General features: G+C 32.6%; 2 protein-coding genes across 3 annotated transcripts; both read right to left on the reverse strand.

The window, feature by feature from the left end:
* Positions 1-6,759: 6,759 nt before the first annotated feature.
* Positions 6,760-8,069, reverse strand: LOC128187623 (uncharacterized). The gene is made up of 5 exons (XM_052858033.1): positions 7,951-8,069; positions 7,554-7,721; positions 7,295-7,411; positions 6,864-7,179; positions 6,760-6,774 (listed from the first exon to the last, which is right to left on the reverse strand). Exons 1-5 carry the CDS (start codon positions 8,067-8,069, stop codon positions 6,760-6,762), a joined length of 735 nt encoding a protein of 244 aa, XP_052713993.1.
* A 4,008-nt stretch (positions 8,070-12,077) lies between these two features.
* Positions 12,078-19,617, reverse strand: LOC128189775 (uncharacterized). Of its 2 annotated transcripts, XM_052861526.1 has the most exons (6): positions 19,508-19,617; positions 18,208-18,447; positions 16,589-16,846; positions 14,461-14,598; positions 14,202-14,342; positions 12,078-12,647 (listed from the first exon to the last, which is right to left on the reverse strand). In XM_052861526.1, the coding sequence occupies exons 2-6, from the start codon at positions 18,332-18,334 to the stop codon at positions 12,514-12,516; spliced, it is 798 nt and encodes a 265-aa protein (XP_052717486.1). In that variant the 5' UTR covers positions 18,335-18,447; positions 19,508-19,617; the 3' UTR covers positions 12,078-12,513. The 2 variants fall into 2 exon arrangements, with proteins under 2 accessions (XP_052717486.1, XP_052717487.1); XM_052861527.1 differs by lacking the exon at positions 12,078-12,647 and having other exon boundaries at positions 14,170-14,342.
* Positions 19,618-24,706: the final 5,089 nt, after the last annotated feature.

Consider the following 24,706-nt stretch of genomic DNA (forward strand, 5'->3'; position numbering starts at 1 on the left):
TCTGACAACTTTCTGTCACGACGTTCAAAAGATTACTTTCGGTTTATCCCTCCGCGTGCTTCAAATAGTGCAAGTCAAGATAAGAGCACCCGACAGTTTCATTAATAGAAATATAATAAATTGTAATTAACTTAGCAAAACAAATTCTTGATGAATAATATCAATCAATCATTTTGCATTTCCATACAGCAGAAAAAGTTTGTTTACGTTTTAAAGCGGCGTAGTAATACACAGTGTAAGACAGAAAAATCTCACACTGCTGTCTCACACCGGACAAACCGATCTCACACCGGTGATAATGCGAGAAATTATATTCTCGATAAAAACGCGCCTAACACGGCAGTATATGGCCTAATTTACCTTTACGAGAAAAACAAAAATATGTAGTAAATGTTAAAGGTATAAAACATATTTCTACATGCAAATTTACTTTTAATTCATAAAAATAAGCATGAAAATAATACTATTAAAAAACTACCCCGCAGAAACGTAGCTGCAGATCTGTAGCTCTCTGGTTGAAAAAATTCGGATAGACAAACCAGAGAGCTACAGTTCCAAGCGTTGTAAAAACCTCCGATTTACGCCGCCGTTTTTTGGTCGCTCGCTTCCGGAATTATATCCGACTTTAAAAGCATTCAACCGCCTAAAAAATTGGATTTATTAATTAAACATATAGTTTACCCCAACTCTGGTAACTTTTGTTTTCCTTTCAATGGTTCCGAACGGCCATCCTTCGCCTTGGAATGTCATCGTTTTAAAAAACTCGCCTTATGACAGCCATGTTTACCTAGTAGCGAGATCTCGTTATTTGGTCACGTGATAAAGGGGCATAACTCTAACTCGCGTTTCACGTGTTTACCTTCACAACAACCGGCATTTGATTTGATTTCGGTCTGTATCTTAACAAATAAACACTGACAACTATTTTTATGAGTTTACTTATTTAGTTGCGTGGACCCTGAGGTCCACGCAGAAAATATATAAGCGAGGTTAAACCGGATGCTATGGGGAAAATTCAGCCTGCGCATGGGCTACCTGGTTCCTGTGCGTAATGGGTAGCTCAGGGAACCAGGCTAGCACACGTTTATCTGAATCGGGATCGGGATTCCGTGCCATATGCACACATAAGTTCAAATGCGCTGTAATTGTAAAGTTGTCGGTAAACAGTACAGAAACTAAGTATACGTTTAAAGAAATGACTGGCATGTGATATGAACTATCAGCGTTATGAAATAAGTTAATGTTATGCCGAAACTACAACATGCATCAACTAGCATAATTTGCAATGTTTTGTTGTTTTTCCGAATACACATGTAACTTAACTTTACTTTTATAGTAGGCGAGGCTAGAGAACTTCCCGATTAAATTTTTTTAAGCATGATTGAATAATTATGTCACTGTATAAAAGTTAAAATCTCAAGAAAAATGCATCAAAATATGAATTTTTTAATTTACACAAAGCTGTCACTGCATAGTTAACAAAGTAGTGCGAATCGTATTGTGTGCGCAAATAGTAGAATTCACCGAATGCCTAATACTATACATGCAAACTTCATTCATAGATAGATCATAATTATTTCAGAAGTATGAATCCTTTAAGATCTGAGATAAAAAGTCAGGGCTATACATACATGTATACGTAATACAACGTACAAATTTAGTGGTTAAAAGCAGAGGGCTAGAGTCGGTGGAATCTCTGATAATCTTAAGGCTTTCACGTTTTCGTTGGAAACACTTGCAAATGGTCCACGTATTGTAGTCCTTTTTTAAAGGACAGCAACTTGTTTAGACATTTATCGATGATGCAGGCGTTTAATCATACTTTCTCTCAACTTAATGGTTCTTTGCTCGTCTGAAAATATACACACATCCTTTCTGCATAAGATACGGATGCTGTCCATGTGATAAACATACTACCATGACGTAATTCACAATAATTGAATGAGCATGCCGCCATGGATCCAAATAAGTGCCTAAATTGTGAGCAACCATTTCAAATTAAAAAGAAAGGTTTTAAAAGAAAATCAATTTCAAAACTGGCCATACCCTTAAACAGGCTCAATGACATTTTAGACAAAAAAATCACTCTTCCTTTAACACCGACCCAGAAGTTTTTGTGTAATGACTGTGCATCATTGACACTTAAAATTTATAAACATGACACAAAAAAGAACTCTAGTTTCATAAAACCAGAAAAATTGAATGTAAAAAAAAAATTCAGCTTTACTCCTGTGAAACTTGTCAAAAGAAAATGCCTGACATCTACCCCTAAACATCTGACTTCAACCCCAGTAAAATCTATTACATTAAAAACATTTAAGAAAGAGGGGTTCAAAGACAAAGTGTGCAGGTACATCAAAGATTCATACTATGACTATGCCTTGAGAATTATGATTAAGAAAAGCAAGTGCGCAAGAGATGCTGTGATGAATGTTCTAAGGCGCATGATTAAGAAGGAGGTGAAAAATGCTAACGTTCCATCCCTCAAAATTCCATCAACTGTGAAGTCTTTACAGGATTTTCAATGGCAACGAGTTATGCAAGAGGCAAGTCATAATATTCCTCTCCTGACAGGACTTTTGCAAGGATCATTGTCATGTCGTTGGAACAAAAATGCTGACATGTAAGTTAAAAAATTAATCTGTACATGATGCATAAACCAAAATAAAGGAGTACAGCATGACTGCTATTATTTTGCTAATACCTAAATTGCACTTTAAAAAACACCTGTGAAAGAAAAGTTTATATAAAAATTGATAAACACAGGATTTTTGGTTAAATACTGGACCCTTGTAATTAATTTATTTGGAACATTGAAGTAAAAGTTAGTACCTGTTGCATTAGTACTTGCAGGTTTGAAAGTTAAAACTAGGGATTCATTTTACAACTATGTGAATATAATTTGTGCATAAAATGAAAAGTATATATTTTTATAATATAGAAAAAATGGCATTTGCATATTTCTATTCCTCTTTGATTATACTTGTGGAGCATTATACAATTCATGTGTGTTCTATACCTCAATACTTAAAATATTACAGAGATGACAAAGGTAATGTTAGTTCACTTGTGCCAGCCCTAGGATTTCTTATGGGTACCATTTTGCATTTCCACAATCCCAAGAAGTACAATCTTCTCCAGACTATTATATCTGTTGAAATGTACAGATCAGGATGCAACCAAAAGGTATTACAATATAATCATTGTTGTACCATTATGAAATTTTGAAGAAAAAAATTAAAGATATTAACCTCCCTCCCACCCTAAAAAAATTAAATGTACATAGCAACTGTTTTTACATTTTATCAACATTTCAATTACAGATTTTTAGGTGGTTCCAAAAGCTGGGATGGTGTAAGGGTGTTAAGGGAACAAGAACAGCAGTCGATAAATTGTGCACAGAGTTTGATGACAGCATTAACTCCTGGAACAATGCTATTCAGGTGAATAATTTTTTTTTCTGAATATTGACAGGAGTTAATCTGTTTTATAATGGACCAACCAGAATCAAAATTAGTTTTCATATTGAATAATAATGTGATATTTATTAAATTTACACATTTTGATAAATCATCACATTTCATATGTCCAGGTAGAACTGCAAGGACCCCAACCTGATGAGCATCAGTCATCAGTAGAGGACTCGGACTCGAACAGCTCTGATGACTCAGTCAACTCCATCATTTCAGCGAGTTCAGAGAACCAAGACTCATCTGATGCGGAAGTTAGTAGTGAAGATGAAGTAGATGCCATTCCTCTTCCACAATTCTTTCCTAAATGATAAAATTGAGAATGGAAATATGAGTATGTGACAAAAATTTGTAATTCAATTTTACAAACATTTTTTCTTTAGTGTCATAGTGACAAATGTCCATTACCACAACTTTTAACAAAAGGTATAAATGTGATTTTGTTTACATTTATGTCTCTTTAATTATCTAATCATAACTTGAGTTTATTGACTTGCCTTTAACAGATCCAGGTTACAGTGTGTGCTGGGATAATGTCCAGAAGTTGAGCGTGACACGGCATCATCTTCGACAAGACAATAAAATGATGCTGTGGGCCCTGTGTTTTGCAGCCAAGAACAGGATATCCTTCCGTCATCTGGATGATGTTGACGACAAGTGTTCTATAAGTGACATACAACTGAAGGTAAGTGATGAACATACAATGTATAATTATTACGTGTGTAAATTAACTAATTAGCTGTTGTACAAATTTATGCTGTACATAAATTTAACTATTACTGCATGTACATGTTTTTTTTAGAATTACCTACCATCCATCCAGGATTGGAGAAATCTTCAGAAACGAATGGAATGTGTTGTCCAGAATATAGTTCAGAAAAACTTCCCTCAGTTCAGTGAAGCTCATGTGGCAACTATCCAGCATCAGTACTCTGATATTTCTGAAACAAAGTCAGAAATTGTGAGTTTACTAATGTATCCGTTTTAATGGTTTTAATTTGACACAGATTATGCTATAGGAAATAGAAACAAAAAATTATTATAATTGAAAAATTTTCAATATATATATATAATTGCAGGCTTTCTTGATTACAATAAGTAACTATTTTGATCAGGTAAATCTTGGAGTTATTCAAGAAAATCCATCCTCCGCTCGTGGAACACTTGAAATATTAAAATATCTCCATAAGTATGTACCAATTGGACAGAATGGACATCCATATCCAATCCTTTGTCATGGAGACCAGCTTAGTGTTGAAAGAATGGTAGAAGCAAAGCTGCCAATGGCCTTCAGTGAGGATGAAACAGATCAGCTTACTGGACTTATTCCAAGACCACAAGGAGTTCATAAAAGATGCACAATACTTCAAGATTCAATGAACATGTTGTTTAGTGGGAGCACAGTGGGAGATAAGGGTTCTCTGTTTCATATCAAGAACAGATTTGGCTTCCGTACAGTGAAGAAAAAAATCTCTGACTGTGTTAACTCTGCTGTGGATTTCTTCAATTTTGTTACAGAAGGAAGTGTTTGTATGATTGTCTGTAATATTTTGAACATTGATAACATTGATGTGAACTCTGATGTCATACCTGAGGATGGCACTGAAAGACAGGAAATGTTCGAAGACATCTGTAAAAGAGTGGTTCATCTCGTTTGGCCCCAAATAGATATGAAGTCTATACAGCAGGCTGCAGAGGGTGATGTAGTACAAGACTCAGACTCTGATGATGACCCTCAATACCTTGATGACACCATCCTCTACTGGAATGATCAGACACAAGATGAGTTGGAGGAGACTTTGCCCTACTATGAAGATTCTGATGATGAGTTTGGTATGAATTAAACATGACATGACAACTATTGATTTTAGTCAAACCTCATGATCTCGAAATAGATGAACCTGGTTAAAAAGTCTAGATACCCAAGTATTTGAGATATCAAATGTAAATTACTTAAAGTAAAAGTGGTTTGGACTTAGGTACAAATCACTTCGACATATCCATTGTATTCGAGATATGGGTTTTCGAGATATTGAAGTTCAACTGTATTTGCATATTAATGTTTTTGATAAATAAAAATTTAAAATTTGTGCACATATTAGCTGTGTCTGAAAATGTCTTTACTTTTGATAAATAAAAATTTAAAATTTGTGCACATATTAGCTGTGTCTGAAAATGTCTTTACTTCTGATTTTAGATTTACCTGAAGTAGTAGACCAAAACAGTGGTGATTCTGTGTTTCAGTATAGTTGTTGCATGCTGTGGCGTGGTCTTCTGCACATGGTACAAACAAATGCAGAACGATACAACAATGGGGAACAGCTTATATCGGACTGGAGGCTAGACATGGTGGATTTCTGGAATAACAACCACAATAAGTATCTTATTCTGGGACACAGACTCTTAGCAGGTAATGAATTAATAAAATAAATCTGTAAGTTACCATGAAAGAAAGCATTTTTAGGAAAAAAAGTTTAAATATGTGTCTCATACTCGCAAAATATCTGTCAGGTATCAATGGATTGTTGCCTACGAGAATTCGGAGTGAAGTTGTGTGGAACAGCACAGCGAATCTATTGGGAAAACCAGGCCATAATATTGCTTTGGATCTGGTTAATGAGTTCCTGAAAAATGAGTTTAAGGGTAAGCGTCCTTTAATAAAGAAGTAATTTCGTTCATTATATGAATTAAATCTTTGAAAGATCTTTTACAGTGCACCTTTTATATATTTCATACTTACAGCTAACCTGAAAAACTCTCATGGGCAATACACAGAAACACAGGTCTCAAGATGTAGTAAAATTGTTGGGAGTGTAGGGAAAGCCATTGAGGAGATCCTCCAGGTTAATGTCATCCAAGATTATATTCCACGCTCGCCATCATCAGATGGCTCTTCAAAAGCAAAGTTAAAGAAATTTATTGAAGAGTATGGAATGAAAGATTTGTTTGTTGACAAAGGAGATGAAAGACATCACAGTGGATTTGATGATTTCAGACATAACATTTCAGTGAAAAATCCAGAGAAATTAAATGCCAGGTTAAATAAATATGTTAAAGTGCTGGAAAATGAAGAATTTCTTTATAATTAATAAAATATTATAAATATGAATGTATACCTGTCTTTCCTAATGTTTCCTAATTCTTGTTTTTGGCCTTCATCCTGCACGGACAAGCTTCTTGACATAGATAACAACAACTGCACTGAGAACACTCACATTCAATACAGTTTAGTTTACAAAGTGATTGTAATATAGAGGAGTATCCAATGAAATAAGAGAGAATAGAGTCCCTAAAACACTCTGTCCTGCACTTGTCCAATGAACTACATAACTCCTTCATTTCATCTGAAGCATGAAGTAATGATCCAGGGGTTACAAAGTACATGGCCTTTGCCTTGCGTCCATCTCGCCCTGCCCTACCAACCTCCTGCCAATAGTCCATTACAGAGCTACATGCACCCCAGTGAATGACAAGGTCAATGTCTGGGATGTTGATCCCCATACCAAATGCGATAGTGCAGACTGCAAGTCGTATCACACTGTCTGACTTTGAAATCTCATGCAGTATGTACTCAGGATCTTTGGTAGCCATTCCAGCATGATACAAAGCAATGTGGCTGTTGCGCTGAACCTTTTTTTGTTCAAAATAGGCACCTTCTTTTAAATGGCCCAATATATCCCGGTAAAGGCGGCCACCTTGACTCAAGCTCCTACAATTTTGAAGAGTATACCCGGTAAATACTTTAAAATATAAATTGAAGTATGAACCCCAATTTTTTTTTATCTTGCAGACAATAGCTTTTTATAGATTCATTAACAATTTACCTAACATGTACTAAAGTCTTCCTGGTTTTGATACCATTTTCTTTAATATCATTAAACAGCCACTCAAGTTCTTCAAAAATATCTTTTGACCTCTTGTATTCCAGGTAAATGTTAGGTCTGTTGAGTTTAAAAATTAAAACATATCATAACAAAAGATTTAAAAACACACTGAGAGTACAAGAATATTTTGGCTATGAATTTTCAGTTGTGGTCATTCGTTATACATGTGTACTGTGATCCTTCATTACACAAAAGTTACCTGTCAGGAGATGCAGTGAACATTTTTAGACCAGGTAAGTGAATTCCGCTCGTGGTGTGCTTCAGAATCTGCTGTGTGCAGGTGTGAGTAAGCATAAGGAATGGAGTTCTTGGAAAATGGGAGCGAAGTTCTCCGAGTCTTGCAAAGGTTGAACGAAAAGTATCACCCCTTTAACATTAAATCAAATGTGCTTTCATCAGATATATGTATATTCTAGAACCATAAGAGTTTGTTATTTTGTTGACATTAGATGTGTAATGGGAAAATATAGAGAAGGATTAACAAAGATAAAGAAGTCACTATGTATGTCACTTCATATGAACATACAATGTACATATATAATTAACAAGAATCAGAACACCTTAAAATTACCTCAAAATTAAATTAAAACTCTTACCAGGACTCCAAAATGTGTGCCTCATCTATGGCAATCAGTGCAACTCTGTCACGATACAAACTGGAATTGAGTATTATGTTTCCCCATGACTCGAAATTTAGAAGTGTCTCTGGTGACATATATAGAATTGAATATTCACCTGTCTTTATGCCTATATAAATATTAATATATACCCTTTTAGTTCAACAAACCAGTGTTAATTTTTTTTTCAAGCAAGCTGTACAATTTATTCAAAGATAAACACAAAATTATATCATACCTATAATAACCTCATGACTCATCTCATCCATGCCTTTCATGACGGCAGCAGGAATGCCATGATCAAAATTCTGCTTGCACTGATCTATCATAAGACTCTTTAAGGGGGATATGACAATGCATACATGTCTAACGTCTGACTTCTGTTGATCAAGAATCAAAGGGGGCAATAAAAAACATACACTTTTGCCAAACCCGGTAGGGAAAACACCCACAGTATGCTTTTTTTCCAAAATACTCTCTATCACAGATATCTGTTCGTCTTTAAGTTCGAATTCAAAATTATATAGTGGTCTAACCTCTTCGAATATCTTCTTAACATTGAATGCAGCCATGATTATTTACTGTGTGAAATTTGTGCATTACGTCATAAATTCTTCTTTCACGTGAGACAGTTAATTTAAGGGTGTATATTTTCAGACGAGCAAAGAACCATAAAGTTGAGAGAAAGTATGCGTGATTAAACGCCTGCATCATCGATAAATGTCTAAACTGAATAAGTAAACTCATAAAAATAGTTGTCAGTGTTTATTTGTTAAGATACAGACCGAAATCAAATCAAATGCCGGTTGTTGTGAAGGTAAACACGTGAAACGCGAGTTAGAGTTATGCCCCTTTATCACGTGACCAAATAACGAGATCTCGCTACTAGGTAAACATGGCTGTCATAAGGCAAGTTTTTTAAAACGATGACATTCCAAGGCGAAGGATGGCCGTTCGGAACCATTGAAAGGAAAACAAAGTTACCAGAGTTGGGGTAAACTATATGTTTAATTAATAAATCCAATTTTTTAGGCGGTTGAATGCTTTTAAAGTCGGATATAATTCCGGAAGCGAGCGACCAAAAAAACGGCGGCATAAATCGGAGGTTTTTACAACGCTTGGAACTGTAGCTCTCTGGTTTGTCTATCCGAATTTTTTCAACCAGAGAGCTACAGATCTGCAGCTAGCAGAAACGCAGTTACAATATCTAAATGTATATCAAATAAGGGACCGCCTTCTGGCGGCCCGTAATAAAAATAATATCATACTAGTTGGCTTTTTATTGCCTCTATTTTCTCTAGATTTTTTTGTTTCATTTAAGGTCGCTCACTACACCTTGAAATATTTTCTCAAATCTGCAATAATTACTTGATTAAGATAGATATCATAATGAATAAGAAGTATTTTAGTCAAATATGCAAAAAAAAAATTGCAATTTTAGATGAAAAATATAATTAATTAACATGAACTAAAGCTCCAGGCGAACTCGAACTCATGATCTGCGGTTCAGAAGCACAATCCTTTAACCACTTAGCTATGACGACATACAATCGAATCGAAAGATATAAACAATTTAACAAAACATTTAAATCGCCATCTTGTGACGTAGTGTCATGTAAGGGGTAACAGGCAACTTGCCTCCACAAGGTAATTTTTAAATGGATGGTAGCATTAATAAGTGTTGATGCAGCATTTTGAAAGAGTTTTACATAATTTTATATTTCAAAAGTAAATCATGACAAAAAATCTCGTGACTTGGATGTTGTATTACACAACACTAATTTTTAGCGGAACAAGGAAGGTAATGGAAAATATATTAACAGACTATTTGGCTCCTGACAGAGAAAATTTGAAACCAACATACATGTATTTTTTACTTAATTTTAGTCATTATCAGCTACCAAAAAGCTGTTAGCTATACGATATGAAAGTAAAAAGTTGTTGTGCGTTTTCGTTTTTTTTTAATAAAAAGATGTGTATGTGAAATAAATGGTAGAGTGTTCTTGGTATCATCATATTGGAAATTTAAAAAAATCAACTGACGGGAAAAATTATTATATTTTTGCGTTATGTCATACATGTATATACTTAATTATGTCTGTATCTTTTGCAATCATCTTAAAAATAGTTTGTTATTGATTTTAAAAATGTTATATTTGTTAAGTTCAAGTATTTGACAACAGTTACTATGATTTTTTAATATTCTTAATACTTTGTGCTAGGCTAAGCTTTTAGTTATAGAATCCTTTGTTCAGAGAAACAAATGGTTTGCAATTGCGGTCTTTCTTTTGATGTTTGCGTTCTTATATTTTGTCGTGTATCCTCATTGAAGTGGGTATGGCCTTTAATTTGAACACATTTCATGCGCGGATCCAGAAAATTTTTCCAGGGGGGGTCCGAAGGATAATTGTGTTTGCCAGGGGGGGTCCGAGGCATATTTTCGCGATAATTTTACTATGTAAATTTAATAAATTTTCATTTTCCAGGGGGGGTCGGGACCCCCCCCCCCCGACCCCCCCTCTAGATCCGCGCATGCATTTAAAAGCTATTGACCAAAGTAAGCATTTGGCAATGATTAGTTGAAATAGACTCAGTGGTTCTAAAGAATCCCTTTCCTGTACTGAACTTTAAAGGTAACAGCACTATAAAATAAGCATTTTTCTTATTTATAGGATTTCACAGTAAATAGTGAAATAAAAGTGAATAAACTATATTTTTTATATTTTATTCAAATGTAACCCTCTCTAATATGTAATAGTTTGACGTAATTAAGGTATCCCACTCCTCAATGTTGTTGTATCAAGATTTTCTTGAGAAGTATATCATTGAAATCTGTAGACAAAACATACTTAAAAAATACAAAGATAATTGGGGGTCAGTATCCATCCCTCTGAGTTATGGCCTATTTAATTTGACCTTTTCGCACCTAAAATGCAATTTCACCCTGATTAGGATTTGTTGTCAGTATATTTGATTAAGCAAACTTATTTCTTAATTATGCACAATGGTCACACTGAATAGAGGGATTACGCAAAAAATGTGTACGAAGTTACATAAAAAATTTTGTGACCTTTTTGCACTTAAAATAGACAATTTCTATAATAGTTACAATTTGATTTGAAATAAAAACTTTCTGAATATCAAGAATTTTATAAGATTAATCCAGTTTGCCTAAATATGTATTCAGTATCATTTTGACATAATATAACATGGGGGTCAGTGATGTCAAATTTTAGATATAGGGCTTCATAGGTAAAATTCTCGCAAAATTTGGCCTTAAAAAAATTCAGACATGTTCTATATATTTGCATGATTTTATGCTAAACGGCTATCACATTCTCAAGATTTGATTTTGTACATGTTACACAGAACCTATAAAATATGTTACAAACCTATCAAATGTTAAATAATGAATAAAGTAAAATAAAAGAAAAGTATATTGAATATTCATAAAATTGCTTGTTTCTGTCATTTACGTCAAAAAACCTTCCGCACGAAAAAATAGTTCCCCAAAAAACTTGTTTGTTTCTTGAATTCAAATGGATTTTCTTTATGAATGTTGTGTAATTATGAAATAATAATCTATCTGTGATGATTAAATAAATTAAATCATATTCATTTCAAATATAATGATCATCTGCGCAATGAAATCAAAACATGAGGAGTGAGATACCTTAAGTCAAACCACCATGAATTGCTGACGTCACTGGTCCATATACATCATAGGCAGATACATCATTAGTTAAAGCAGAGGATTTTGCCCATCCCCTCTCTCTTTCACTAGTATTTTCAATTATTATTTGATATTTTGATTGTAATAGGCTACGGGCTCATATAGAGGACTAATACTCCTGTACCGGTTCTCTTAAGTGAAGTGAAGTGACGAGGATTGTAAAAACTGAAAGTTTATAGATGCTCATTTTCAACCCTAACAAAAATGGATCATATATTTTCAAGTCATTGTTTGTTTATCTTGCAACATGTATAATTCATCCAGATAGATTTATATTTAATAAATTTTAACAAATCAACATCTAATTATATGACGCAATAGTGCTATCTTTATAGCTAAACGACGTCACAATCATTTTAATTTAGAAGTGAGTGCAAGCGGAAGGAGTTAAAGTATAGTATCGCTGACTGGTGCTGTGTGTTGAGATTGTTTGTCACTCTCGTGTTCAATAATGTCAATATATGTACGATCACCATCTTCCTGAATGGCGTTGTCATTTGATAAATCTCTCAGTTCAATGCTTTCACAGTTTACATTACCACTACCACTTAATTTGCTAGAGAAAAGATAGGTTGCGTTCTTTTTTATTTCTTCATATCTTTGATTCCTATCAAAGAAAACACAAAACAGCGTATTTCAATATATCAAACACAAAGAAACGTATACACAAATTATTGAAATCTCAATTTTTTCTCTTTAAATCAAAATATACCTGAAGATTGCCCAACGTTGTTTTATAACTAATATTCCTATAGCAGTCATTATAATTTCAATAACAGAAATAGTCGTGATTAAGTATGCTGAAATTATCAAAATAATAAGTAACAAATTAAAAACTTATCAAATTGTCTTTGAGCATGATGTGCAATCGCAATAATGAAGTACATGTATTTGAAATTCATACTTATCTCTCTAAGCTTAAACGTGGCTGTTTGATTATCTACTGAAATAGGTAAAAAGTTTTTTTGAATAAAAATTAATATATATATATATATATCTATAAATATAAAAATATTCATATTTATAAAGTGACATTATTATGAATCAACTCTCCTAAGCATTTAATCTGACAAAACGGAAGTTAAACAGTGTTTGAACCACAAATCATTACCGCTGACAAAAATCCAAACGATTCAATGTATTCATAAGCATTGATTTTCAATAAACTTTTTTTTATCAATGCCTTGGAAAAAGTCAGATTTTAAATGGTACTAACAATAAATATATCTTTTGTAGTCGTAAAAAAAATCTTATAGTGGAGTCGGAAGCAAATTGAAAATGGGGGGGGGGGTCTAGTGTATGTGTTCCTACGCCCAAGTTTTCCAAAACAGCGTGTCTCGATGTATCAAAAACAAAGAAATATATATATTGTAGAGTTAAATGGCGTTAATTCTGTCTTTATGTATTACACTTGATTAATATGGGATTTTCTGTATATAGCTCGGAATTCTTGACGGAAATAAAAAGCCAAAGAACTCACATTATAAAAAAAAATGTGCGTAATTATTCAAGTACACTTCCACAACAACTTTCCATGCGAATTACGTATCTTTAATATTCAAGAAATTTTAAGTTTACCTAATATGCTTTATATATTGATTTTACAATTTTTCCGCTTACATGTTATCGCACTTTTTAATGTGAAATATTAAGACATAGAGATTGCTCTATTTGGTCATGTAATGTTGGTGTCATCATTTGACCAATGAAGTTAAACGCAGGTATTCTATCGACTCTCTTTGTTAAGAAATTCACAAGTAATTCACTTTCTTTCAGGACGCCGCACGGGTAACACCTTTGTATACCGATTCTGTTCCTTCGGACAATTTCTTTATCCACATAAAGTGATATTCTATTTTGTATAATGACAGAACAAAATTAAAAATTTAGTTTTGAAGACTATACAATGTATCAGAAAAAGTACTTATTCACAATCAAATTCCGCCTGAATTGGGTTTACAATATTATTACATTTTACTGCTAAATATTAGATTTATTTGTGTATACATGTATATGTACTTAAATGACATCTGCAACTGTAAAAAGATAATAATTTAGAGCAAGAATTTCAATGTGCAGTTCTTGTCTTTGTCTTTAAATGACATATTTTTTTTATTGTGGACTTGTTATGTTTTCCTTGTTTGTTTTTTGTGTGTTTGTTTGTTTGGTGGTTTTGTTTTTGTTTTTGTTTTTTGTTTTATTTTGTAACAAAAAACACGCAGTTAAAGTTTCATCTTGCGTTAACTCAAAAATGAATCACCCTATTGAAAGACAGTTTTAATCATAATATGATTTCTGATCACATAAAATATACATGTACCCTATTCATTATACATGTATCACGGTACTATGAAACTTGATATTTGAGTGTTTTTAACAAATATGGATCAATAAAAGGCAATTTCAAAGCAATGATAACATAAACGTCAATTAAGCTTTCATTACTCTAGATCCTGAAAGGTTAACTAAAGTGATGAAGTGAAATCACAAGTACTACCTTTGTCACACAGTTTCCCTGTCCATCTAGCAGCACACCCTCTGTCACATTGACCAGTCACATGATTGCAGGTGGCGTTGTCTCTACAATGGCCTACGCACGGCTGATCACAGTTTATACCGTACCATCCTTCTCTACATTCTGTAATATAGAATTTTTTTTTACACTTTTGTTGGAAAAAGGGGTTTGTCCAGAAGGCACATTACAATTAAAATGATATAAATTACATATGTACCAAGCATGCAAATTATCATCTTACTTGTATTACAATGTACTCCGGTCCATCCAGGTTTACACGTTAAACATGCTCCACTCTCTATGTGACAAGTGCTATCTTTACAGTTGTTGGGACAAGGAGTGTCACAGTTTCTGCCGTAGAAACCGTCATTTTTACACCCTATTGCAAATATAGATATTAAACATTACACAATCTTATATAAAAAAAAAAACATGATGTCGTCTGATTCCTTCAAAGCGTTGATACAATTGTAAGTTTTTAGGATCATGACCAAATTTTTTTTTTTTGGCGTGATTTTGAAGAGGTTGTTAGTTTCTCGTCGAAAGATGTTTACATCAGGTAAGTAATTTTTTAACAGCTTCGTCTTTAAATTTCGTATGTTGTGTCATGAAACAGTACCTCATTCATTTTATTTTATGCATACGTCTTATATGTTTGTTTTGATATCCTAGTAAAATACGATATCACTTAGAAATGAAATGAAACGTCAAACATGTACATATATGTGAGTGTTGTATCCTCTCAATACTGAATAATGAGATATATATTTACATTACTCAGTGTTTTTGTCTGTAAAAAAAAAACTACAAGCAAAATTTCATTTTATTTTTCTTAATAATACCATTATCAGCATACAGTTTGAATAAGGCCTTCTCAACAATATCATATGCATAAAACAACCAACCCAAGGTTACAGGTTTTTTTTTATACCGGTATTGTAGAGCATAGACGCTCCCTCACCCCCGGGGGGGGGAGCTACTGTGTAGAAGCTTTTTCTCTTACGTAAGGTTTCTCCCTCACGTTTTTGGTCCAGATTTTATAAATAAAATAAAATATCATAAAACCTGTACAGGTTGAGTTTCGTTTTGCCGCTTTGTTATTTCTTATGGACAATGTTGAAAATTGAACAAACGTATCATGGAATAATTACTTTACAGAACTCAATTTATGTAACTTTTTGATTAATCACCTGGTTTGACAAGATTTACATTCATATGCATAGCTTATGTTTTAAATTTGTAAATGAAAAAAAAAATGTTTGAGAATATTTAATAGATCTAACAGTCCGTCTGTTTGTTTGTGTAATTTTGTCCAGGCTTAACCCCTCTTTTAGAGAATCTTAGAAGGAACTGAAGGATCGCTCATGCCGTAATAGGGTCGACCTTAACCAATTTTTATCGAGGCAAGATGATTGATATCATTCTAAAGTATTAATTACCTACAAGTAAATAAAAAATGACATTCAAGAAATGGTTTTAATCAGAGTGAGAAAGAAATATTCTTTGTTAATAACTAAGACTCATCCAAAAAATCTTTACAAAATAAAAGTAAAACTTTCCAAAATCGTGAAAATCCTAATTTGTGGAGGAGGGGTCGTAGTATACCTGTTAACTGTTCATTTCCGTATTTTAATTTCAAATTTTTGTATGTATATTTAAAAAAAAAATGTGTGCCAAAAAGTGGAGGGACACCCTACCCCCTACCCCTTGAATCTACGTGAAACACTCGAGAACAATTATAATTAAAATCTATTCGTTTTATCTCAAGTGCTTCAGGTTTTTGTCAGAGTTATATAATATTGCTGTTATCTTCACGGACGGATTTAATACATCAGAGCGTCGTTACGTCCTATCGTCACTAGAAGCGATTAAATCTTTTTAAGCTGTAATATTTGTAATTTTTATATAGGTTTGTTATTAAATCAGAATGTTCTATTTTTTCTAGATTGTTCCATATCAGCCAATCAAAGAGCTAGGAATAAATCAATCATATACAAAGTATTTATCCACATTTATCCCCAGGTTAATGAAATTATGTGCAGTGGTGTAAAAAGAGTTGGGGCGACAAAAAAATGCAAAAAAAGAAGAAGATAAAAACAAGAATTAACAGATGGACTGTGTAACTTGACTTAAGTTTACATAATAACATACATACGGACAAATATCAGTTAGTTAAAAATGGTATACTGTAGATTCCTTATTTCACGCGAGTATTTAATTCAGCAGTTTTTCCGTTTTGTATCAAATGGCGAAAACTAAAAATCGCGAACGCAAAAGATTTATATATGCTCTAAACTCTCAGAAAATAAAAGCGAGATTTTAAAATCTACGACTGGTGCTTCACGGATTTCGATTTTTAAAATATGTACCTTGAACTATGACCTCACAGAGCTCCTCATATACATTTGTGACTTCATATCCTTTCGGGTAGATAACTCCGTTTAACCTTTCGTTGTAATATATGACGTATCGTCCTTTTTCAGTACATACTGTTGTAAAGTTTAAGGGTGGTAACTGAGGTCCGTCCTTGTAACACAGAATGGAACCTTTTATACCAGCATCAAATGATACATCTCTGTTGGACACGTACAGCGAGAATCCTGCAAATCGTCCTCTTTGGCGGTCCTCTGTAATGAATGTATTCGTACTTTAATTTATATTTATTAATAATAATATCGTTTCCTAAATGATGCTAAGATTTTCAAACTATACTGTAAATGTTTTCAATAGATGGCCGTAGCGTATCTGAATATATATTTCATTGTTACGGGGTTTACTTTCACCACAATTCATCCATCTACGGGACTTTGAGTTTATCTTAGCGGCTTAGATAACACCAGGAGATTTTTTAGATTAGTTTCCATCAGTGGGCAATTAGCAAGGAATCTGCATCACGGTGTTGAGATAAAAAACAAAAATCAGGTTTATTCGTCGTAATTTTTTATAGCAACAAATACACAGAGGTATAATAAATCGTAATATTTACATTTCCTGTCTTTCCCTTTATTAGATTGCATTGGTTGATTTGAGTGATATTATATAAATAGTGCCTGTTTGGGAAGGTAACAGTTGAAATTGACACCCTGAGAAAACCATTGTCAACCGACGCGAAGCGGAGGTTGACAATGGTTTTCGAGGGGTGTCAATTTCAACTGTTATCCTCCCAAACAGGCACTATTTATTTTGTTATACTGAATGTCTTTTTTAAAATTTTAAAGAAATTTTTACTGCTTTTATATAGGAATAACGTGAATTCTACAGCGAACCGTACGCGCATAATTTTCGCGCATGTAACATTTTTTAATGTTACCCGTTGCCAAGTGCGTTGCTAACGCTGAGGGTAATTGTAAATATTATTAACTGCGTCTTAACCAATCAGATTTCAGTATTTAACATGAAAGTATAACAATTACGCATAACACAGAAGACGCAATCAGTAAATCTGGTGCGTAGGAATACATTAAGTATTCCTTCTGTATGAACTGACTCTTCTCGCGACTTCAAACCGGATCACGACCTGTTACTATACTGACGCTGATTATTATTTCATTGATGTAAATATATTTTGACGGTTAAATGAATTAATTCAACTGATTAATTTCTCAGTGTACCAATAGTAAATTTATTAAATCACAGAAATAAAAATAATTAAAAATAGTGCTATTAGAATTTAAAACGCTGTGCACTATTTTTGCCAGCATTATTCGGCTGTTCCAATGGCTCTTCCGTTAATTTCTCATTACTCGTTGAATAAGTCAGAGCTTTTTAAAAACAAATATCTGCGGGAAGGAAATAAATGTTTAAAAACGCAAATATAAGCATTGAATCATTATTTTTTGAAAGATGTGGTCTCATAACTGTAACGGTGTGTGCAAACAAATTATCAAAACGCGCTAACGCGCGTTATTCAATTTGTATGCACACACAGTTGCAGTTATGAGACCATATCTCTCAAAAAATAATGATTCAATGCTTAAATAGTACATACCGTAACCGTCGTAGTTTTTAAATAGGATGTTAATTCTGTAAATGTTGTACACTCCACCAAGATCAACTTTCCACCAGACAGTCTTATCTGGAGTGCTAAGTCCGGTGCCTATTACTATTGTTCTCATACATGTTGCTGTGTTATCATCCACTGCATTACTAGCCTCGTACAGTTGATTGGTGCCCGCCGTGCCTACAAAGGGTTTTGATTGGGTGGCGATTTTTTGGAACGATAAATCATCTGAAGAAACAAAGAGACTTTCTTATGTGGTATACAATTATTATTTATAGTTTTCTATAGTTTAAAACATTTATAGATCTAAACTACTTATATTGAACATGTCCAGCTTTGGTCAAATTAATATGAAGTCAATGTAAAAAATTTTAGAAATGACTTCAGGATTATCCGATTTCTTTTTAAATGCGAACCATACGACTTTTTTTTTACAGAAATAGGGAATTACAACCTACAGAAAATATTTTTTTGAAAACATTGTTTCGGAAAGATAAGATCTTAATTTTTATTATATAATTGATTAATATCTAGCTCTATGATTGGCTGATATCTAGCAATCTAGAAAAATTAAAACGTTATGTTATTGCGTTGCAAAATATGTTATAAACACGGTCAAATATATTGATTTTCTGTTTTGCTAAAAAAAAAAAAATGAGCCTAATTTAATAAAATGATAAAAATACCAAATATTTTAACAATAATGAGCCATTTGATAAATACGTTTTGTGTTTATATAAAAACAAATGCTTCTTAACGCATTTGACTTTTAAAAAGTTTGATGGTCTTGGCTTTATATTACCATTTTTATATGATTATATTTATATTTCAATTTATTATATTAATTTAATTTTAATTTATATTCATATGAATCTTTTTGTCGAGAATAAGAAAAATGTTAAAATTTTAAAGCATTTATTAACAGTTTAAAACTCAGGTTACCACATTGATAATTTCAAGTGAATCAGACGTCATTGTGTACTTTGTTGACCATCCACCCCCCTTAAAAAAGTCGAAAGACAACTAAAACCCTAAGGAGACAGCATCCATAAAAATGTAAAAGCAAACCAAGAGCGTTTGCAAGTATCGAACAAATTCTAGAATATCGATGAAAATACAGACATATTGAATGGACTAAACAGATGACGTTAGAAATAGATTTTTCTTCCTTATAAATACCCTTACTTAAAGATTATAACATTTAATTATATCTATATTACAATCTCACTAAACTGTGTAACTAAACACTACATAAGGCAAAACAGTTTTTCAACACTGACAAACATACCATATGCAAATGCTACAAGTATCCCAGCTACACATGATTCGAAAAGGCAACGAATACAGTCATGTTACCGATATAACACTACTGTACACACATTCAGTATCAAACATAGAAAACCAGGAAGTATGTACCAAAATTGCTTTTTTATATGGAGTGACATTAATGCTTTAAAATTTAGCTGAAAGTAGACCCCACATGATTTAAGGAAAGAACATCATACTAGCCTGCAAAATAAATGCAACAGTTATTGATAATAAGATTTTACCTCATTTTTTACCTGGTAAATCCACAACTCTTTATTCAGTGCCTTTAGATATTTAAGAATACCTACATATTATAGAACATTAGAAAATTCTCTAACTAGTGCATGGAAATACTAAAAAATCGCAAACCTAACTTAAGCCTTAATTGTGACACTTTCAACAAGTTTGACTCAAAGAATTAATAGAAAAGGGGTCATGTTAATCTAAGAGTCGTTAACTTCTGGATATTTGAATAGTACGTCATCTATAAATATGTGTGTGCAAAAAAAATAATTGTAACCTGCATTGAAAAATTTAATCAGGTTTGTCTGATAAATGTGCACCTTTTAAAGATGGTAATACAGCTGATGAATAAGAATTGCTGGTTATTTTTAATAAATTTTCAATCTAATATTATATTCTCATATCTTGCTTAGTTCTACAGATTTAAGATTTTGTCGATGAAAAAGGGAGTCTCCATTCGTTAACTTAAAAGCGTGTAGCAAGAAAATATTAATTTTTGTTTTAACACAATTTTATTGAGAATTACAAATCCATACGTTACCTGGAGTGACCTTAAACCACAAGATGTAAAAGATTTTTTTTAAATGCTGGATTAAAATAAAATATAAAGAATTAAATAGCTGTATCTGTGTTTTTGAAACATTGTGTATTATACGGAAACATTAAAAGATTAAACATTATATATATACTCGTTTATGTTTTTGAAATACAATGTAAAATTAACGTATATATTTAATAAAATGATAATTATGACAAGGAGAGTCAGCTACTAGTAATCGCTTTACTTTATCAAAGAAATATATATGACAATGCAAAATATTTCACTTTGTACTAGATAAATAAAAAAGCATATCAATTGCATTGAATAATCATAATTCATATTTTAGAGAAACAAATTGCTAAATTTTAGAAACCAATTAAGAAAACCATTAATAATAACAAAAACAATATTAAAACAAATCAAAAATTTAAAATGATCTTAAAAAATACAAACATTCAAACTATAAATCATTATCTATTTACACATTTTGCTTCATTACATTATGGAGTGGATTTACAGATTAATTGTTCTATAAATGCAACATAACTATTTTCAAGTAAGTTCCTTCACTCAACTAAGAAAAAAAATCAATTCAGCTGAGAATTGATCCGAGTTTGATTCGAGAAACGCAAATTGAGTTAAATCTCAGCTAAAAATATTCTCAGAATTAAACAATTGTTCTTTGCTTTATTTTATGCACTCTACAATCCCATAAAAATTAATTATTTTAAAAAACATCTATATCAGAAGGTGTTTCGGTATTCAATGCATAGGTTGAGAAATGTAAGTATCAAATGATTAAGCTTTGATATTGTTAATGTCATATTAACTGTAATTACCAAAAGGGTTTATTTACTGAATTTTTACTGAGTTTACTATAGCATCGTTTAACCAGACTATCGGTGGTTTCCGTAAAACTTCGACAAGCAGAGCATTTCTCTTGCTTGTCGGAGATCAACGGAGACAGCCGAGCATCTGGTTGAACGAAGCTAGAGTTCAATATTGCTTGGATCCATACAATTTTTCAGAAATATTTCGATTACTGATACGTAAGTTGATGGAATTAATAGTATCTTAAAATATTACACGACATGATTCATATAGGGTTTTCTCGAAATTCTTTTCGGAAGATTTTGAGTATTCATATTATAAAAAATGTGCGTGAATCAAATACATATAAGAAGACGGTTAATTTACATTTACATTTAAGTAATTTTTACCTACTGGAAAAGAATTGAATGTGGTATTCCCAAAAGCCCGTGTCTTAAAAGTCAAATTGATTTTTAAACGACTATCATTTTCTACCATTTGCAAAATAAAATACAAAGCATGTATTGGAAGCAATGTAGCGAATTTATGTACAAAGTATATAGTGATTGTAATACTTTCTGAACACAGTGCGTTCCTGCAATACCTCTTGATCTGATGCCTGATACCTTCAACTTCACAGTTTTGTTGCACTATACATTTTTGTTATTCCATTTAACTTTGCCTCTTGTCATACAGGTGACACTCGATGGCTCGAACTTCGATCTCTCGAAGTTCTTGATCTCGAAAAGTGAAATCACAGTCTTAATGTTTTTCTCTATATAACTTATCAAATTTACTTTGATCTCTCGAAGTTTTTGATCTCTCGAAGCAAAACCTTGGTCCCGTTATACATTATTTCATTGTTTTTCACTCTTGATAGCTCGAGGTCGATGCTGTGCACACGTGCAGTCGATCAAGCGTATAATCATGATAGCTCCTCGTGGGTCTTACCGGGATGGTCGAGTGAACTCCTAGGGGCTAGTGTGGTAGTGTTAATTGTTTGATTACGTAATTGAAACTAACCCTTGCTTTCTTCAAATGGTACATAAGTAGTTTGAAACTGGTGTACAGTGTATTAATTAATGTTGTGCCGATGTAGCCTTACACCTACAATCGCTCTTTGCTTAAAATATTCTGTGATTAAGAGAACATATCTGAACATGAAATCATGTTAAACTATCTTTCCATGCTTCCGGCTACTGTAATTTTAGAACCAAAACGACCAGAACAAAAAAAAGCCGGATTTTTTAAACTTTCGATCTCTCAAACTCTTGATCTATCGAAGTTTAATCATGGTCCCCTGAAGTTGGAGTTATCAAGATTCACCTGTATTAGCTAATACGAGTAGTAAGCTTTAAAACATGTTAAAATGCACATGTTGTTTATCGAATGATGTTTGAGCACGAGTAGTAAGCTTTAAAACATGTTAAAATGCACATGTTGTTTATCGAATGATGTTTGAGCGGAAGATACATTTACAAGTGTTCAAGCCTTATATTTTTAGTACAAGTGGAATTATCACACCACTTTCAAATCAGAGATCAGAGAACCGAGATTTGTTTTTACAATAAAACATTCAATGTAATATTGTATAACTTTATTGTCACCTGGGCTAACAAAAAGAACACTCTCTTCAATTTACTTACCAAGTAATACAAGTTTATAATACATTAATAACAAGTAAGCTCTGATTGGCATGGGTCATAATTGGTGGGAAATACCTTAATTCTAACCTTATGGAAATCCTAAGTGATACTAGATAAAAAAAATAACTTAGAATAGCTAATTCATAACAATTCTAATGGGAGACCCGATGATCAGTGTTTAAAATTCATAGTAAATGAAAATTTTTAAAGTCTAACATGTAAATCTTATATGTACTACTACATGTATAAAATCAAATACAGTTCAATAGCGCAAACGTTCCTTTTTTGAGTCTCTCTTTCATGTATCAGTAAAAACACAATCAAAAAATGATTTATCCACCAGAAAAGAAAACTATACAGAAGATGAGAAAACTATAGTACTGGTGAATGAATGGATAAACATTGGTAAAATAGACAGCATAACAATGACTTAATTCTGTAGTATTTACATGACATGCAGCCAAAGAAAAATAGATTGACAAAAAAAAGTTGAACATTCAAATGACGGTTCACGTTTAACATACAGTATATTGTTAAAATGATACCTACATGCTCAAATTTAATAAAATTGCAATATCTTCATGATGTTGCTTTTATTAAGCCGGGCTGTGTCTCGACCCTTACCACCCCCCCCCCCCCTCTAAATTGATTAAAAAAGTAATGATAATCAATAATTAAGGATAATTCATAATTTTAGAATACAAACTTCTTGAGGGTGTTGTGTTGCTTAACCCTATACACGTTAACGATACAAGTCGCGGTATTGTTTTTATATTTGTAAACAAAAAAATCAATAACTGTGTTAAATGTGTATTTCACCTGACAGATGAGATATTTACCTTTAAAAATTAATTTCCGATAGGACAGTTATAATTCCCGTAGGAGAAATGATTCTCCTATAGGAAATATTGACAATCCTATAGGATTTTTGTAAAATCCTAGAAGAATTACAGTGTATATTTTCTGTAGGAGAATGGTATTTCCTGTAGAAATTTGATTCAGAAAGGCGGTATTCCTATAGAAAACTAATATCTCCTATCGGGTTTTATCAAATCCTGTCGGAATTGAAATTCCTGTAAGTAGTTCTTGTATTTCGATAGAAAAATTTCAAATTTCCTATAGGAATATTGTTTTTCCTATGGGAAAAACTAGTTTCCTGTAGGAAATTATTTTTGAAAGGAAATTATCTCACCTAACAGGTGAGTTACAATGATAACAAAGTTGGTTGTAAACTCTTTTAGCAATGATCTATCGTGTGGCATATTTGAATTTTTCGATATATGCAGCATAGACGGGTGCAAAAATGCCACCTTGGCACTGGCATAATTATCCGGCACAGTGTTATGGACTTAATACATATTATATCATTTCAGCATTGAATGCTTATTTTTGGATGCTGTCTGTCCTGTAACATACAAAGCGGTGCAGATGATAATTTGTCTGCACCGCTTGGTGCGTTATACAATATGTATTTTCATTAATACTGATGTCTATTTATATGAAATACATGTATATGTGTACCATAGCTGTTAAGCCATTATTTACTCTCTCACTCTCAGTCAGGGACATAAAATATTAACATGTATTTAGTTAGCATCGCGATTAAAAATATAGTGCCAGAAACTTTGTAGAGAAAATTATTTTTATGGGAGTGGATATAATCTTATGATTTTTTTTCAAAAGTACATATCAAATTGGTCACCTAAGATTGAACGATACATTTAATCTTACAAAAATAATTATACTCAAAACACTTGACGACCTTTATTTTTGTGCTCATGGCGAATGAATTAGGAATGTGTATTCAAAGAAAATCGAAGGTTGCAGATTTCCAATGCAGACATATGGGGATACTGGTATACACTGAATGTAAATATTTCAATATCAATAGAAAATGCATGGTTTTGCATTAAAAAAAATGTATAGATCGAGGGGGGGG

Source organism: Crassostrea angulata, chromosome 6 (assembly GCF_025612915.1).
Source record: "Crassostrea angulata isolate pt1a10 chromosome 6, ASM2561291v2, whole genome shotgun sequence".
NCBI lineage: Eukaryota > Metazoa > Mollusca > Bivalvia > Ostreida > Ostreidae > Magallana > Magallana angulata.